General features: G+C 39.6%; 1 protein-coding gene across 1 annotated transcript in view; it reads left to right on the top strand.

Annotated features, from left to right (window-relative positions):
- The window catches only part of LOC108566693 (forkhead box protein P1), a 76,920-nt gene that overhangs the window by 56,065 nt on the left and 1,000 nt on the right, over positions 1-19,855 (top strand). Inside the window, exons 4-14 of the mRNA XM_017926703.1 lie at positions 12,422-12,625; positions 12,683-12,829; positions 12,886-13,138; positions 13,908-14,003; positions 14,045-14,237; positions 14,653-15,002; positions 15,098-15,142; positions 15,251-15,327; positions 15,447-15,548; positions 17,694-17,866; positions 19,780-19,855. Coding sequence (XP_017782192.1) covers positions 12,422-12,625; positions 12,683-12,829; positions 12,886-13,138; positions 13,908-14,003; positions 14,045-14,237; positions 14,653-15,002; positions 15,098-15,142; positions 15,251-15,327; positions 15,447-15,548; positions 17,694-17,866; positions 19,780-19,855 — 1,716 coding nt within the window. The remainder of the gene's footprint in view (positions 1-12,421; positions 12,626-12,682; positions 12,830-12,885; positions 13,139-13,907; positions 14,004-14,044; positions 14,238-14,652; positions 15,003-15,097; positions 15,143-15,250; positions 15,328-15,446; positions 15,549-17,693; positions 17,867-19,779) is intronic.

The following is a 19,855-nucleotide window of genomic DNA, read 5'->3' as shown; positions in this document are numbered from 1 at the left end:
ATATATTACTTTCACAGTATTAAGTTAAAAATGTGATACAATTTATTAATTAATTTGATAATATAATAAATTTTCTTAATTAATTTTTAATCCAATATATTTTAAATACTAAGTATCTTAAACCAAATCGTTATATAAGTTGTCAATTTTTGCTGAGTGTAGTTTTAATAAATAGTATCATCTTAGAAATGTCTTAATCCTAAAGCTGAAAATGGATTGGGTATATTGTATTTTTCTGGTTTAGGAATCGGGAAGGGTGCTAAAGGTTCTTATGCATTGATGGATGCCTTGGTTATTGACGTTTGCCGGCAGGTATTAATCAGATGGAAATCTTGCGAAAGTTTCTCTCTCTCTCTCGAATACAGCATCTTCCACCCTCTCTTCGTTTTTTAGGTGCCGCCTTAGCTGCTAACCCCCTTGTTTTATTGAGGCACTTTTTCTTTATCTTTTTTCGCAGCTAAAAGCTGTGTTATGGTTAGGCGGAGGTAATCTGGCGAGGTGACGGGTGACGAAGGACGGCAATCAATGTTAACGGCCATCCACTGGCCGCAGTCGAACTGACCGCTATCGTCCGATCGACGCCGCCTCCGCAAACCTCCCCCAGAAATCTCACCCGATTCTTCAGCATTTCTCCAACCCTAGGCCTAAATGCGTATGTGTGTGTGTCTGTTTATATTCTTTTTATATATTTGTATGTGTATATATGTATATATATTTCGCAGTGAAGGGAGATCTTTTAACTCGCACGAGTTATGTTTATTTGGATTTGTATATATACACGTACACATACGCACACGCAGGATACATAACTGGGGTCTGCCTGTTATTATCGTTTACACTTCCATATTTATTCTTGCCTCGGTGGCATCATTTTAATATTAGCAAAAGCCCGAAAATATGTGTGCGATGGCGATGGAGGCGGCGGTGTAAACAAGAAGCGAGCGCGGATTTCAGACGCGGCGGACGCCCCCATCAGCCGCCCCCCCTTCCGGTCACTGTCTCCTATTATTTCGGTTAAACATTTCTCATTGCGTTCCGCTCCCGCTCCACGAATACTAAATAAACATAAGTTTTAATTGAAGAATCTCGTTGTATCTCGGAGCGATGTGGACGGCGGAGGCGGTGGTAGCAGTGGTGGCTCTCGCCCGCTCCCCAGAGTTATTATTAGATCGCTACAAGCTGATGCAAATACAGATTATAAAGATCGGCCAGATGAAAAATGAGATACAGCATTTCGCATTGTCTTATGTTATGACAATGGCAGTTCCCAGCGCGACCGAGGCCAAATATTTGTCTTCCACCATAATGCCGCTTCTGCTGCTACTGCTGCCGTCGCCGCCACCGCCGCAGCTCGTTCTTCCTTGCATATTTATCATAACTACTGTTTATATACCTTCACCCTCACATGTCGCGCCCCTTACGCCCTTCACAGCCATCGACGTGCACCGCAGCTAGTTACGTATGCACTTGAGCGACGCTCGGCAATAATATTAAAATTTGTTTCTCTCTCGATTGTGTGGCAGAGGTTGAGGTTGAAGGGGGAGGCTGCTTGCTACACGGAACTTACGCTACGGCACACCACCCACGCCACCCCCAACCAGTCATTTCGGAGATCAATAAAAAGTCGCAAGATATGTTGATGAATTCGCGCGTGAGAGTATGTATGTGTGTGTGAGCGCCAGCAGGGTGGAATGGGGTGGACCTAACCACTGTGTGTGCATGTAAGTATGTGTGTGTGTATGAGTGAGCGCCTGAATAGGGGTTGGGGATGGAAAACGGGTGAGTGCAAACGTGATATGATAATGAGGGGCGGCAAAGACCGCACCGTCCTCCCACACAGTCGTGGGCCGTGTGCTTAATGCTGTCCCTGCAACTGTCCTCTGTCCACCGTCCTCCTCCTTCCTCCGTCCTCGCGGCCGCGGACCGGAGGGAGATAGGACAGACTGCTGACGTGGCTCGGCCCTTGCCAAATGGACAGCGTTCCCGGCTAATGGCTCAGCGGGTGCCACTTATTCGGCTCCGGCCAAATTGTTAAGGACGGCAAAAAGCGTGCACCAAATGCCGATGTTGCAAAGAAACGTCGGCGCGCTTTAATGGAAAATAATTTAAATGCCATCACCGGTCCATTCGGAATCGATAATTCCGGCCGTCCCACCTCCGGGACGAATCACTCCTTCCGTTTCTTCTCCGATCCATCCGCGCACCGGCTAATTTTCAATCCGCAAATCGCACCTTTCCGAGGCAAAAATCGGTCCGCGAATCCCGTGGAACCGTGCCTCCGGCATTCCATCCTCTCTCACACCTCTTTTTTTCCTTTTCCAATTTTTCGCGCTCCTTTCTTTATTTCTTTCTTTCTTTCTTTCATTTTCTTCAACCCCCGATAGCCCCTCTCTCGCTCACTCACTGTATATACATATCTGATTGAACATCTCGCCGAAGAAAAATGAAAAGATTGTATCTCGGAAATTGCTTTTATTTCTCGGTTGACACTCGTGTCGATTATTTGTTGGGCCACTGGCTCGTGAATATTACACTTCTGCAGGAGCGGCAGTCCGTCTGCATATGTTACACCCCTTATTGGCGTTTTCTTAGCTTTGCTGATGTATCGCTATGAAAATGATCGCCTGGGGGCGGCGTAAAAAATAAAGAAAGAAGAATAGTAAAGAATAAAAAATACTGAAGAAGTTAAGGCACGCGAGAGAGAGGGTGGAAACATGGATTCTTGTGCGGTTTCAATAACATCTAGGAGTTACGAGAGTTAGCTCTCCATAGGCAATATTCAATAAAATAAAGCTGCATAAGGGGTGGGTCGTCGGGCTTGTGCTAAGGTTGACAATGACTGCAGCTTATAGTATCCGAGATATATTTGTATGTCCTCACGTCGGCCACCGATCGGCTCGCATAACAATTGAAAAGGGATGGCGAGCTCTACTCGTGTGCTATAAGTTTCCGACGGGAAGGGCAGGTGCCCAGGGCCCTCCTGGACCACCCCCGCTAGCTATATTTCCAATAACCAATATCCAGCACCATCCGTAACGACATAAACTCCGTTATTCATTCGACGGGTTCGTTATTACTTCACCCTCTCTCACTCTCACCCAAAAACGGTTCTACTATTACTAATTTTTCACTTAATCTTCAAAAAACGATCTGCGAATAATTTTATAAAATTTTCAGTTTTCAGTATAATCAGAAAATTTCATAATCCTTGAATCTTAAAAAAAAAAAATCAGAATTTACTCACTTTTTGTCTGATTTCAGTATTTTCTGAAAATAGTTATATGTTATAAAACAAATAATTTTCACAAATTACATTTCTTATAAATATGATCAAATATTTACTCTAAAAATAAATTATTGTTGAAATTATATTTTATGTAACAAAAACTTTCATTTTTACAATATTCAGTAAAATTTTAAAATAATCAAACAAAATGTGACATAAAAAAAAACTATTCATTTCATTAAGCAAAAAAAACGAAGAAATTTTCTGGCTTTTTGTTTTAATGTTGTTAAATGTTTAATTTCAGTAAGTATTTGCAATCCTTTGTACTATTTGTGATATAACATTAGTAAACCATATTATTCATTACGAAGGATGCGTCATATCTTTCTCTAATGTAGAATTGAAAAAAAATAATAAACGATATGCTTGAATAATGCTTATTGAATGCATATTATTTGTTCAGCACGTACTAATTGTGCAATATCAAAATAATATGAACAATAGTACATGCAATAAAAGAAAACAGTAGTCGCTTTTTATATAAAAAAAAAAACAAAATAAAGATTACGAATCAAAACGATAAAAGTTTTATTAAACATTATACAAAAGAATTTGCAGTTATAATTTAGATTATAATTTTCTTTGTCATGAATTAAAAATGATAGAGAAATTTTGTTTATTGCAATAATTACATATAGATAATTCTAATGATTAACGTCTAGAGATCACTTTTTTTCCAGAAATTGAAAATACAAATTTGCTCTGCTATAGTTCTTCAAAAACTTACGTATAAATAATTAATCTTTGAAAATATTATAGATTAGTTAGTTCCATTCAACATTGCATTATTTCAAAGAAATGTCTTTACTTAAGGATTAGAAATTAATGAGAGCGGACTTGGGTATCGTGCATGCAGAATTCAGATTTGTATGGTCTTGGTAATTAATAGTGGAGAAGGTCTGATTGAGATTCAGGAAAATCGGCGATGGTTCTAAATGAATTTTCCTTAATTGCCATACCGGGAAATACGTGCGGGGAAAATATTGTGTGCAGAGTTCGGCATGGCATCGCATCGCATAGTATGGGTATGGAGGTGGCGCAGCCCCTTCTCTGATGCCGCTGCCGGTTTTTCATCATTGTTTTGTGCCGGAGATTGGGGGGCGGTTGGTGCGCGTCGGTGGAGGTGGAAGCGGGTAGCATATACATAAACGTCTTGGAGCACAGGAGAGGGCTGGAGGCTGGCGGCTGACGGCGGCGGCAGCGGCGGTGGCGGCGGGTTAGAGGTGTCGATGTTGCGCGGAGCGAATCGCCGTGACCGCCCGCTGCCGCCACCGCCACCGTCGCTATAGACCTGTATATATGTGTATGTATATAGATGTGTATATATATATATGTATATATATACATATATATATATATACATACACACATACAAACAACACAAACTGCAGCGGCGCATCTGAGGCGCGCGGCCCGCCTACAACTCGTCCTGTTCTGGCATCTCGGCGACTTCAATGACCCTTTTTGCGCAACAACACAACTAACTCTTGTTCTTTCTAGCGAAAAAGAAATAATTAATAGACGCTGTTACCATTTATGTGTTTAGTTGTGTTTAGGTGTTGTGCTGTGAGTGTTGTGCTATGAAGTACTGCGAGACTCGGATGCTGGCTACCTTCGCTCAGGTATACACTACTCTTCTACTAACTATACTCTTCTGCTCTTCGCTTCTTCAACGCACAACATCTTCCACTTAGTTCGGTACCACAGTTTTCGCACTTTACCCGCTCCATCCGCACCGTCGAGCCAGTAAGGACAATTCAGGACACTTGTTAGTTTTGTACGGACGCACGCACGCACCGTTCGTGCGCAACAATATTGTTACAATATCAATCGTGCCGGGATTTCCAATACTCTGTTTACAAAAGCCATTCCTCCACCACCTCGCGCGTTATTTTTTTTTTGTTCTCTGTGCGTGTAAATAAATAAACCGAGCCTCTCCACATCGCGCGCAGAAATATTTACGCGCGCCGCTTATTTATTTTTCCATAAAATCTTCTTGTAAATATTTCACGAAACAAACACGGCGTGCGAATTTTCAGAAATTATAAATACACACTCACACACACACCCTCTTCTCGACTCTGTTTCTGAAAACTTCAACAAACTCATCTACACAAACTCATATACACGCGGTGTTCTTCGAAAAAAAAAAAAACTATTTAACTAAACAGCCAGGATCATCTGCTATGGGATTGGGATTTGTAAGTGGATTACTACTATTATTATTAGTTTAAACATATATATTTTTTTTTTTGGTTCATATTTTCATACATAAATGTTGGTTTCTGTTGAGCCGTCGGGGGTTGTTTTGCGATGTTTTCCGCCGCCGCCGGTCGACGCTCTCGCCTCGACGGCGGCCGACGCTCAACTGAATCCACGACCCACCCTCACTGCAAGTTTGTACACGGTTTGTATACTATATATACAGGCATCACAACACAACATATAAACATCGCCCCAATTTCCCCCATTTCACGCGGCGTGCGGTCGCGTCATCATCGTCAGCCGCCGCCGCCGCCGCCGTCAGCCCATTCACGGCACTCGGAGATCACGCCGATTCAATTATCGCGTTTTTATTTCCGCGAGAAAACCGCTTTTAATAATGGGGAAAAAAATCCGTGTTTCAAGTCCTCAGAGTAACCCAGAAATTAGCCGCACACCGTAGGGACGAAACACGGTTAAAATAAAATAAAAAAAAGAGGAGTGCGATCAAAAGCGTTAAAGTGTAAGTCAATTAAAGCGCCAATTTTCCTTTGTTCACCTTCCCCCAATTTGCGTTGCTTTTAGATTAGAATAACAGACGCGATAATTGCTGTCCGGAAGACACACAAAATTCAAAAATGTAGTTCTCGTAATAATTTAATAAATCTCACAATTTCATCTTAATATTATTTTATTTTAATAATACAGTTTGAAAAATGAAACTTCATAATTTTATACTGTTTTTAGGGTGATTTAAACATATTTCTTAAGAAAGTAATTCTATAAGTATTAATGTATATCTGAAATCGTAAGAAAACCATGGAATTTGAAAATTTAATAAAATTAACTTGAAATTTGAAAATAATAAAAATTGTAGATTTTCACTGAATTAAGAAAACTAAATATTTCTACCATAATCTATTTTAAATGTTCTACAGTTTTTGGTTGTGTAATAAATATTATTATTAATAACATGAAATCAAATGAATTTAGTTTGATTCATGAAATATGAAATTTATATATTCAGAACAAAATAAATATGTTTTCTTTTAATTTTTAAATTAATTCAATGAAATTGTTACTTGATAAATAAAGAAGTATTATTAAACTAATCAATTAAAAGTAATACAATGGAACCTCGCTTAACGAGTTTCATTCGTTCCGGATTTTTACTCGTATTGTGAAACATATTCAAAAATACAAATATGTGTACAAAAGTTTTAAAAATGATGTAATCTGGGACTTCTCTTTTCATCGTTACTCGTTATACGAAACGTCGCTCGTTAAGCGAGGTTCCACAGTACTATTATTGTTGTTGTTGTATCTGTAATGATTACAAAATGCGAGAGAGGTCATTATGGTATACAAATATGTAGCATTTTTAATTGACTTTATTGCTGCATCGGTTCGCAAAACATAAACAAACACAGAATTTGTTTATGTAATATCGTTTGGCAATTCTGAAACACTGAATTAAATAAACAATCGTTTGAGTTTATTAGAATCAAATTTATATAAATGTATTTATTTTAAACTAAAATTACATAGCCAGTCTTTGCTTTATAATACTTTGTGAATTCCTTTTTCTAACTACGAGGAGGCAAATGAAACGAAAACAAAAATACATCTCGAGTCTCAAGATATTTACACCCTCCGGCCAGAAACGCTGAATCTAAGCACAAAATTAATTCCTTCATATCTATTAAAGTTCTGAAGAAATTTCAACTCTATTTATTTTAGGAAAATAATTTAAACAAAACAGATTTTCTTAAATTCAATCAATTTAAATAAAATGTTATCTTTCTTAATTAATTAAATTTATTAAAAACTTATTAATTTAATTACATTATAAAATTTGGTTAAAATAAACTTTATTTAATTATGTAATAAATACTATTTATTTAGAAAAATAGATTTTGTTACGACTGCTTCAATAGTAAAAAGACTCGTGAAATAAATCAGCTTAGATATAAATCGGAACTTTATGAGGTAATCTATTTTATTTATTGAATCAATTCAGCGAAATGTAGTTTTTCTACAGATTCCGAACTTTTCTATTTTTTTCTGTATCCACGGAAATAACTTATATAATGATGAAAAACTGAAAGATACAGTATAATTACTATTTAGTTACAAGCGTTTATATTTTCAATTTGGAAAATATTAATAATGTAAACGTTTGTTAGTAATTTGTAGATATAATAAATAAATCTTGAAACTAATACGTTCGGTTTACCTATTGGTAAATTTACATTCTATAGTAATTATTTTGAAGTTTCTTCTTAATAATTATATAACGTATAACATAAAATTTGGTTTATTTTCTAGAAATTTTAATATATTATATTTAATCTTCAAATATTTGGAAATACAGTAGAATCTCGCTTAACTAGTTTAATCAGTTCCAAAATTTCCAGATTTTTACTCGTATTATAAAAAACTCATATATATATTCAAAAATACACAAGTTTTAAAAATGATGTAGCAGGCCTCATTCTTAAAATTGTATCCACTGTATATTTATATTGTTTATTAAAACATCAAGAAAAAAATAATAAAATTTTATAAGATGAAAATTTGGGAATGAATTAAATTTGAATATACTTATGTTAAAATTTGATGTAAATTATGAAAATATATATTTCTATCACCAAATGATCGATCAGATTTTTGTTTTAAATTCTTATTATTTTGATTTATAAATTGAATGAAATTGTAAAAAAAAGTGAAGTTGGGAGAGAAATTTGAAATGAAAATGTATGAGTTTAAGAATGAAGAAATAATTGAAATATAGAAAGAGGCATTAAGAAATGCGAGGGATGAAATGGAAGAAGGGCGAGAGAGATAGATCTGCGTGTATGTGTGTTTCACGGAGTGAATAATATATGGGACGTGGGTGGAAAAACTTATTAACCCCGGGGGCGGCGCAGATTATGTAGACGAAATATAAACGTATCTAAGTGCGCGTGTGTGATTTATAAGGGGCGGCAGTTAAAGGGGGTTTGTTTAATTAATAAAATACGCTTTAAAGGAAATCGCGGTAATCGCAGTTATTAATATTTAGGGTCGCAGGGAGCAACGGGCAGTTTTGTTTAGTGCTGAGGAAGTAACAAATGACGGCTGTCGGTGGCAGAGGCGACGGAGGTGGCAAAGCTTGGTATGGTATGGTCAGCTATGGCATATGGTGCATCGACAGATTTCGCCTTGCCGGACGCTCATAAATTAGGCCGCACCGTTTTAAGTACCAGCCTCGTAAAGTGTGAAATTCACCAGTCATGGGGCCTTTATTGAGAATGGACTGCCGTGAGTTATATCCTCCTTTAAAACTGTACATTTGTCAGGCGGGTGCAATGTTTTATCGAGCTTATGATATGCCGTCCGGCCCGGAAGCCCGAGGTCCTGGACCCTGGCCTTTGCTCCATCCTGTCCCAGGTACAGCTTCAATACCAACTGCCACCCCCAAGCATCCTAACAACCCTCCTAACAGAAGAATTCCCTTCCTTATTTAAATCAGCGAGGTGCATGCTTGGATGGATGGTTTTGGATGATGGCCGGGTTGGGCCGTGTAAATATTCTCTTCGCCTCATCACGGATACAGATATTTACTCAACTGTATATTCTTTTTATTCCCCATCGCCGGAATTATTCGGATGAAGATTTTTTTGTTTTTTGCATCCCTCTCTGTGATTTTTACTTCGCCTCGCGTCTAATTTCATTGTTCTTCCACCCTCGCCCGGATGCTTTATGCCTTCTCCTCTTATATTATTCCGTGGGGTCGCTTGTTATGCCGTTTTCGCACCCCGACAAATATTTGCCGTGCGCTCCTCTCCGCCACCAAAAAGAGTTGGCCGCAATGAATGATAAGACGTTAAAATGCATTACCATGATGTCACATGAAATAAAACCCATATACAGCCGCGCATTATGTGAAAAATATGGAAATAATATTGCCCCGGCAAGCAAAACAACCCCTTGCATATGAAATATGTGATCAGGGGGTTGTAAGGAGGACTCCTCCTCTTCCCATTCTTCTTCTTTCCTCATGCCACAGTATATTCTCCCACATTTTTTCTCCTTCCACTTTCGCGACGTTTCGCGGTGAATACCAATGGTCTCTCTTGGATGTTTTATCAGAATTAACGAGGAAACAACGCGACGGGCAGGTGTAGGATTCGATCTGATTCCATTTTAGTATTCACCACTCTCACGCTCTCTGATTGCCAACATCCATATCGAATCAGGCAAAATAAGAGATCGGAAATTATAAATTGCCACCGCCGCCGCCGCTGCGATTGTATTAATGCGGCGAAAAAATGTGTTTTGCATAAGGAATGAACCGTGTTCTCCTTTTTTTTTTCCCTCTCATCTTGTCGCTCTCCCCCATCCTGCGATGCAAATGCCATTCGCCCTAAAAGGGCGCAAATATTTTCGAATAACGTTTCATTTAAATTTACGAACAAAGTGGCCCTTCACTTTTGAATAAACATATATTTTCCAACGGACCCTGGACGACGAAGGACGAAATAAATATGCAAGTACCACCCTCACAATTTGCAAATTTGTATCCAAAACGCAATTTGCATCTCCGTTTATTTTTTTAAAATTTTATTAAATTCATCTAATTTCCATATAAATTTTTGTTACATCACATTGTTACCATTTCGTTTGCACTTAAAGTACTACAAAATAACTGCTAGAAATACAAAGTATGATTTACGTAAGAAACGTCTTTATATGGTCGTGGTAATTGCTTAGGGCTAATCACATTTCGAGCGTCCAAACACAACGTACAGTGTAAAAGAGAAGAAACACGATGTGTGTATGTACGAGGAGGACAGGAAAACGCAGAGGAGTGGTGGAAATAATTTATGTTCGCAAAATAAACTATGATGCCATTGTGTAAATAAACACGAATTGATGGTGAGCAAACAAATTAAAAACAGAATAATGAAATGTTAAGAAGAATCGCGCGTGTTGGGCAATGGGCAAGAGAGAGCGGGCAAAGGAGACGGAAATAAAGAAAGAAATAAAACGGGCGAGAGAGAAAGGGAAAAAAAGGAGCGAGAGGATAAAACGAGAACAAACACAGAAAACGAACATAAAATCAACAAAATACATTTAAAATATTGTTTCAGCGAAATGTGTTGAAACGTGTTTATATAATAATCTTTGATGCAGCACCGGAAATAAACACAAAGACGTGAACAAACATAGTGGAGTGAGAGAGAAAGAGATGAAAAAATAACGAATGTACGAGAAATTTAAATACAATATTCTTAGAAAATTCTATCATCTCCGGTTGCTTTCACCTATTATTGGTTATTTCCAACTAGTCGGAATTTTCAATAAATATTAAATTGGGTAATTAATTTGCAAGGGTTGTTAAATGTATACGATGTATCTTTGGCTTATGTATGAAGCAGGGGTTGTGTGCGGTTGTCACCTGGATGACGTGCCTTGACGTTAAGCGCATTAAAGGTTGTCCGGCCGCAGCCCGGCAGCCTGTTTACCAACATTTACCCGGCGCCTCCACCCACTCCAGAACTTCTTCTGCATCCCCCCGAGGCTGTAAATCAGGTGCCATCAAATATGCAGGCCCGTTACAATTTTCTCGGCTCAACGTCAGCAATTTTCATAACCGACGGCAGCTTTCTCTTTGCTTTGTGCGTGTGCCTCCTCTCCTCCTCGGTAATTCTTTCCTTTTTGTTCTTTCTCAGAACTCTCGTTCAGACGCCCCCGGCCTCCGTCGCCTCGGAGAGTCGCGGGGGCGATTCCAGATTGAGTTTATATAATTCAACGTACCGCTAATTGATATTGAATCATTAATACAGGGGAAAACAGCGGAGACCCTCTCTGCGTTTCTCGTGCGCTCCAGATGTAATCTAAGGCTAGGGAGAGTGGCTTATTATATTACGCCACTCGGGCTACATTTGCGTAGACAATACCGAACTGCTCCTACCACCCCCGACGAGGAATATGGAATATAGAATATATTGTGTGTTATTGTGCTATGTATACACGCAATATTGCAGCCAGTTAATACCGGCGGGTAGACGACTTTGCACTGATTTGCATAGAAGCTTGAGATCTCTCCGAGGGTTGAGATACTTTATATACACACTTATTTCCTTTTTTTTCATCCCCTCGTCTTTTCTTTTTTTTCTTCTTCATTATTTCGGTGGGTGTACTGTCGTCATCGGAAGTCTTAATAAAAGAAGATCCAGATTATTCGCAAATTGACGTCCTCTCAATTACAACAATACATTTTGGGCCCAAGTCCTTTCAATTATGCTGCCGCCTCCCTTTTTCGGGTTCCTTCATCCGTCTCTCTTGCTTACTGATCCATTAGGCTAATTTATTTGATCTGATCAAACTCAGCTCCGGCACATAAAACATACACTTTCCGTCTGTTCATAACACGGTATAACGACGGTATATTCGGTATTCGCGTGGAGCGAAGTGCAATCCGAATGTAAATCACAGCAGGACGTGTCCTCCTCCTGCGCCCTTGTCCTCCTACGTGGTTCTTAGCCACCTATACATCAGGATTTGTAAATGGGGTCGGTACATCTCTCATCCTCCCGAAGGGTGGAGGATATTTCCCTTAATCTCTCTGTCTCTCTTTCGGTGAGTGTATGCGTATAAATGATATAGCCGAGGGTGTACAGGTATTATGACCGGACCATTGGTTTAAGACAGATGGCTTCCGAGGTCCTAATGCAGCCGTTCCGCAAGCGGAGAGCGCACCCGAAATCAATCACTTATTGGAGTGGGTGGGTTGTAAGGCATTACAAGCAAAACATGTACATTCCGTTCGGGGGTTGTATGAATGCGAATAGCGCAGTTTAGGTGTTTTTGAAAGAGATTTATGTCGCGGCGTCATCGATTTTATCATCTTGTCGAACGTCCCTTTTTACGACTCCCTGTTTATAGCAGGCCGCCTCCCTAGAGAAGGTCCTCAAGGAGCAACAGCAACAGCAGCAGATTGAGCTGGAGCGAGCATGGGACCAGGACCGCGACCCCAAGGGCAACGGCAGCACAAGTCCAGGATCGGAGTCGCGACTCCATGATCACTCTCCGCCTCCACATACTTCCGATTCACAAAAACCCCTCAATTCAGTAATACCCTCATCACAGGTATAATCACAGATTAAAGCCATCGAATGCCAATAATACCATGCGAAATCATTTCAGTCTCAGGTGGCAGGTCCACCTCCAATGATGTCACCAGTCTCAGGACTACACCATATGCAACAATTACTGCAACAGCACGTACTTAGTCCATCGCAATTGCAAAATCTGATGAAGCAACACTCTCTGATGCAACAACAGCAGCATCAGGTAAGATGAGTTTGTTTCTTAGTTAGTTCGATAATTAAGTAATTTTATTATTATAGCAACATCAGTTGGCAGCAGAATTGGGGAAGAAACAGATGGAACAGACCATCCAGCAATTGCAGGAGCAATTGCAATTGAACCTGTTTCAGCAGACCCACATGTTGCAGAGCTCCGACAAAAAGAAGTCAGGATCTCTGCAGCAGTTGGCCATCCAGCAGCAACAGCTCATCCAGCAACTGCAGTTACTGCAGAGGCAGTACGTCGTTCAGCAAGGGATGGGTCTGCAGCCGCTGATGCTTCCACAACCCGCAGGTATGAAGCGTATCTTTAAAACGAAACGGCCAAACTGGATCGATCGAGCAAGAAGACTTAATTTATCATCATTTAGTTATGATTCAGTCAGTCAATTAAATAATAAAAGCAATCAATAGTTGTGGCTCTTTTAAATTTGATTAGTTGAGGCCGGTTTTGAGGAGGTCATGCATGCACATCTCGAGAAAAGTACAGCTAGTTAATAATTAGTAAGGCCTGTGAATAACGGAAGAGGGAGTCATGTTTGGGTTTTAATTGAATGAATAAACGAAAATGCGTTCGGGCGGCCGAAGAGTGAGAGTGTGAAGCGCCAGTCGCGGGGGGAGTCCTAGCTACGTGGGTATGTATTTCCTGATCCCGCCTGTCCATTTACCCTCGTTTAGTGATCGCACCCCTTTCTGAATTGGGCAATGCCACTTTGCAATAATTAATTACTGGTATTGATGAAGGTTTCTTTTTGTCAACGCCGAGCGATGAAATGAATTTTCCAGAGGCGAACTTTCCCCTGCATGCGTCGTCGGGACTTTCACGTGCGGTTAAAACTATTGGCACTTGCCCATCCCTCATCCGATATATATCCGATCCCCCCCTTCGCCCATCAACCACCCAACCACCCCTTATACTCGACCCCGTAAGCTGGAACCACCCGCCCGACGACTGCCAACTCACACCGCCTTCGGTTTTAAACGCACGTGAAACTGTCGCCTTCTTCCGATAAAAGCAGATCGAGAAAGCAATTCTTTAACTGATTGACTGATTTATTGTGCAGGATTGGGATCGCGGGATGTTAGCCCCTGGAAGGAAGCCGCTGCGGATCGCGACCAGCAACAACACCTTAACAACAAATCCACCCCCGATATCAACGGTAAATCCTCACCACTTAACACCGGTCACTTTCGAGCTTAGGTCTTGGATTGTTCGCAGGATTATTGGGCGTCGTCGCGCCGGGCAGATCCAGTCGGGAGGAAGCCAGTGCCGAGGATAAGGTTGACAGGACATCAAGCGGAACTCCAGACAGGGTACACCATCTCTACGGACATGGTGTCTGCAAGTGGCCCGGCTGCGAGAACATCTGCGACGACTTACAGTCCTTCATAAAGTAAGTGCACCTCATCGGAAAGCAATCGGAGAAGATCTCCTAGCGCGCGAAAACTAATAAAGTCCTGTCTGGGGATTAACATCTAAATCCTGCAGGGCGGCGATCAAACGCCTTGCATATTAATTAAACATGGCGTAATTAGAGTTTTTAAAACCGCTCCTAATTTATTCCAGGTCGCCTCTTCCCCTCAGTCTTTGTTCCGGCGACGACAAAATATTGTAATTTGACAGTTTGCCTTTATCCCCCTTTTTCTTTTACATATTAATCGCGTCGTAAAAGGACTAAATATAAACCGAAATTAAAGTTGGTTACAAATGATTTTACGGCCGTCGCGGTACCCCGAATTGCCAATTGTTTTTGCCATTAAAAAGTTCCTGTCGAGTCTTATGCGCTTCGTATTTCGTGCTTCTTGCAGACATCTTAACACCGAGCACACATTAGACGATCGATCGACGGCCCAAGCACGAGTCCAGATGCAGGTCGTCTCTCAGTTGGAACTGCAGCTGCAGAAGGAAAGGGATAGGCTTCAAGCAATGATGCATCATCTACACTTGTCCAAGCAGCTGGGATCTCCGGAACCGATGTCCGAATCCTCTGGCTCTATAGTCCAGAAGTTACCCGTCACCTCCGTACCCCAACCCCCTGTCTCCCTGAGCAACCTCGTCTCCGCTGTCCGGTCACCGGTATTGCATTCTCACGCCTCCAACGTCGCCGGTCCCATCAGGAGGCGAATAAGCGATAAATCTGCGCTTTCATTAGCTGGTGGTAAGTGGACATTCTAAATACAACGATAAACATAACTACATATGGTAGTCATACAATAACCAACTAACTACTTTCTTTTTTAATTGCTTCACAAGGATTACCTTACATGCTCGAACGGGCTGGACTGGATGTCCAACAAGGTACCAAACTTAATCCTAACTTCACGTAGCTTCGATGGTGTTACAATTATATTCAAACAAAATTAGAAACAAAACAATCTAATACAATATACGTGTTTCATATTACAGAGATACAAAGGAACAGGGAATTCTATAAAAATGCGGATGTCCGGCCACCATTTACGTACGCTTCCCTAATTCGTCAGGTAATTGACTGATATTATTTTACACAACGATCGCCATCGACCACCCGCTATCGCGTTCTACTTTTTCAACCCCTTTTCGTTTCATTAATTTTTACTATTTTTATTTGTTTTGTTCGCAGTCTATAATCGAATCGCCGGACAAGCAGCTGACACTAAATGAAATCTATAATTGGTTTCAAAACACGTTTTGCTATTTTAGACGGAACGCCGCCACGTGGAAGGTATTGTAACATTTCCAATTGTCTCTTGCCACCCCCTCGCTATATCTCTTTCAACCCCTCTCTGTGACTCTCCATACATCAAATGTACCGAACATCGACAATATATCCATCGCAAACATCAATTCAAAATACAACTTCAACCTCAATATTAATTATTAATAATAAATTCTATTCATTTAGAAAACATAATGTAAAGCACAACATTCGTTAATACATCTTAAGAAAAATTTATTATTATTTAGTATTTGATTGAATACACTTATAAAAATAAACTCATTTAAGTATCTACATGTTCTTAGTAATAAATAGCAATTGAGAAGTTTAGTTTAGAAAAACGTGATGTGATTTATTGAATTGCCATCGATGTTCTGTACATGCGTAAAATCCAATTTACATTCAGTCCCGATCAATAAAAGTAAAATGTCAAGTCATCGGATTCAGGATAATTTCCTGAAGAAAAAAAAAATCAATTTAAATCAAATCCAAAAGCGATTTAGGACGAGGACAAACCTATTGTTGTTTGTTTTTTTGGGGACGATAGCTTATGTCGCTAGCATCTGGTGCCTACGAGTTTATTTACTAATAACTCTTGTTAATATTTTACAAAAATGCTGTTTGTGTGAGTTCGCCCTCCCACCCCCAATTAGCGTTGGTAAAGTATTCTCACCATTTAATTTAACTGTGTGCCACAACTCTTTTTATACAGGGAATTCATCCGTTACTGTATCTCCAAGCGACAGTTTATTTCTAAACAAATCTCTCTATATATATATACATAATGATTTTATATTCATAACGCTTCTAGCTTGCATGAGTTAGTCGTTTTTTACTTGTTCTACTTATTTTAATTATTTTTTTTTTTATAATTTAATGACTTTGATTTATTTGACTTTCATGTTTTTCTTTTCATTAATGATGTGTATATAATTTGTGAGTAATGCCTCGGCAATTTTTGATCTTCTGACCGTGCATCAAACATGGACACGGACGCATTTGTATCCATCCCCCCCGATGAATTGATTTGTTTTGATCGGCTTGTATTCTCAATCGGCTTCGGCGGTGGATATAAATGGGGGGTGTTCATGGATGATGATGCGGGGGAGTACTCGCTCGGGGTGCGAATGGTAGGGCTCCGAAGGGTCCGTTCCATTTCCCGTAGCGGAGCAATCATTGCTGAGAGCATGATCGTACAAGACATAAACAACACACAAAACCATCCTCCTGCATACGATGCCACCAAGGGCCGCATTTTGTTCATTTGGCGCTATTTTGTTGATAGAACGCAGTGCGCCACAACCTGTCTCTACATAAATGTTTCATGCGCGTGGAGAACGTTAAGGGTGCTGTCTGGACCGTCGACGAAGTGGAGTTCTACAAGAGGCGGCCCCAGAGGTGCTCCTCGGGTCCTTTGGCCCAGCCAGTCGTCGGGTACGTCTTCGAGGCCCGCCATTATATGAATACTTTTTTTTATCCATATTTGTACATTTTTATTGTGTGTTTTGTGATTTTTACATCTTTTTCTAATCTCTATTCTACACATCTTTATATATATATATATACATAATTAGATATACATGCATATATATATAAAACTGTATATATGTATATATATTATATCCTGAAATGATTATCATTTACTTCTTTGTTATATATATATATATGTATATGGATATACGTGTATTTGGTGTGCGGCCGTGTTTATAGAACACCCGGATGATGCATATGTACAGAGTGTTCTAAATTTACGGTCGTACTTTATTTATTTATATTAACACTTGTGTGTGGCTTGTGTGGTTGGTTGGTAAGGATGAATGCGAGTGGTGTGTACGTTATGAGGCCGGTTCAGTAACCGCATGACAGGCCGCAGATGCTGGCTTGGCCGACTAAACGCTGGTGGCGATGCTGAGGACTTCGGAAGGTATATTCATAAGCATATCTCTTTTTTTTATATATATCTCTATTTTTATTATTATTATTTTTTTTACCTCTCTATCTATCTTTTTACCTCTCTCTCTCTCTTCTATCTCTCTTTACTATATATATAAGCAGATATTATATATATACATATAAGCACCAGGTGTCGCCGATAACTAACCTTGACCTGACTTGATTGTGATCTTTTCTTTCTTGGGTCTGGGTGTGTAGAATGCAATACGCACGAATCTGTCACTCCACAAGTGTTTTGTGCGCTACGAGGACGACTTTGGGTCATTCTGGATGGTCGACGATGCTGAATTCGTGAAGCGCCGCCACTTGTCGCGTGGCCGGCCACGGAAATATGACCCAACCCCATCACCCACTCCACCCCACTGCGCACAGTAAGCACTACAATAGACGCGTCGCGCCGTGCCGTGCCGTACCGTACCGCTACCGTGTGCTACTTACTGCTGACGCTGACGCCGCTTCTCTCTGCTCTGCTGCTCTTCACTAGCTGTAGCCGTAGACGTAGCTCTTCTAGCTCTCTAGATTAATGTCAAACCCCTGCACGATTTTGCTTGCAAGAAGCCTCCACCACGTCAGTCACTCCTTAAGAAATAGATACACACGAGGAAGCCTTTCAACTTAGAGCGACTCGTTATTAATTGGAATAATTTAATCATTTGCAGCTTTTGTTAATAACAATAGTAACCGAAATCCGCAGCTCAAGAAAGAAAGTTAACAAGAAGTGACTAACGCGGAGGTTGAATAATCATAGCGCCTAGTAGCTAATTACACCCATCCGACCTATCCCCAGGCCAAAGAAAAACAAAACTTGCGTCTTATTAACTTAGCGCTTCTTAACTCCTCGATCCTCATCCTCTTCGCGTAGGAATTAGCATCTATCTATCTACGACCTGCTTACGCTTGCAAATTCGTTCCCCCGATTCCCATGCATGATTTATCCCGCTCGTCTGGATTCACAACATTTTTGTTGCTCAAATTCAACATACAATTTCTATCTCTTTTTCCTTATATTTATATAAATCTCACTCTTGTCTGTGTCTTCTCAAGGCATATCGCGCACACCTCTTTTTTTTTTATATATCAATCTTTCTATCTACCTCTTTTCACCAATCTTCTTCTATCTACTTCGCTCACACACATATAGTTTAAATACACAATCGCGGGTTTTTCTCAAAATCACACTTTCAAATTTTCAAAAAGTTCCAAATTTTTCTCATCTTATTATTATTTATTATTATTAATTTTTTTTTTGGTTTTCCAAATTCGTTTTTCAAATGAACACTTCTCCTGTCCCCATGCACGTCATTAAATGCGGCTGCCAACGCGATATTAGATCATACAAAATAGAGAATTACAAAACAAAAACAAACAAACAAAATAAAATACAAATACCATTTTTAGTTGAGCCGGCTTTTATAGAATGTTTGAAGGGAAACGCGACCATCCGAAAGCTGTTTACTCGGTTTGCTGCGTTTGCTCTTAATTAATGCATTTTGATGTTTTCTTATGGATGAATGTGTTCAGTCGAAAGAACTTCGCATCGCACACCACTGGTAAATACTTAAATTTAAGGACTAACAATTTCCCTCAGGTATATCATAAAAAAAATATACATGTTTTCGAGTTTACATCAATTTGGATATATATAAAATACTTGTGTGTGTTTTTTTTTCTATCTCTCTTATATCTCTCTTTTTGAAATTCTTGCATGCAATTTTCGAAAATTTCTCGCTTTGTAGTACGAAAAGCCCCGACGTTCATTTAATTCTTTTAAATTCTTTTTTTTTCATTCTATTTATACATTTTTTCCAATTTTCTCTCGGGTTCAATTAACAAGTCAGTCAGTCAGAATACGAGTCGTGGTTTCGGTGACAAAGGGTAGGTAAACCGAACTCGGGGCTAAATAGATTGCTAAATTTTATATATATATATATACACACACACACACACCTTTTACCCTAAAAATAAATTGGCAATTGAATCAATCGCAGGATATACGAGTTTGCGGTTATAAAAAGCGGTTTTACTAAATACACTTTGTTTGTTTTTTCTTCTTCTTCTTCAATTCACACGTGAAAAATAAGCGTAATCAAGTAAATCCTGCTTTTTATTTTACACTCAAAGACCGTTGCTGCAAACCGTGAGTATTTTTCTTTTTTCAAATAGATTTTTTGCTCTTTTTTATTACGAAATAATCTTAATTACTATTATTATGTATGTCGTGTTTGTGAATATTTGCACTAGCTGCTTTAAGTATAGCGTACTAAATGTATTCGTCTATGTTCAGGGGTGCTTCGAAGAGTCCGACGACTATGAACCACAGTCCGACGATGTACGGAGATCCAATTTCGGCAAATATTCAG

Source organism: Nicrophorus vespilloides, unplaced genomic scaffold (genome assembly GCF_001412225.1).
Source record: "Nicrophorus vespilloides isolate i.1.1-1 unplaced genomic scaffold, Nicve_v1.0, whole genome shotgun sequence".
Lineage (NCBI taxonomy): Eukaryota > Metazoa > Arthropoda > Insecta > Coleoptera > Silphidae > Nicrophorus > Nicrophorus vespilloides.
Note: the sequence above shows the minus strand (reverse complement) of the source record. Positions and strands in the feature narration are given on the sequence as shown.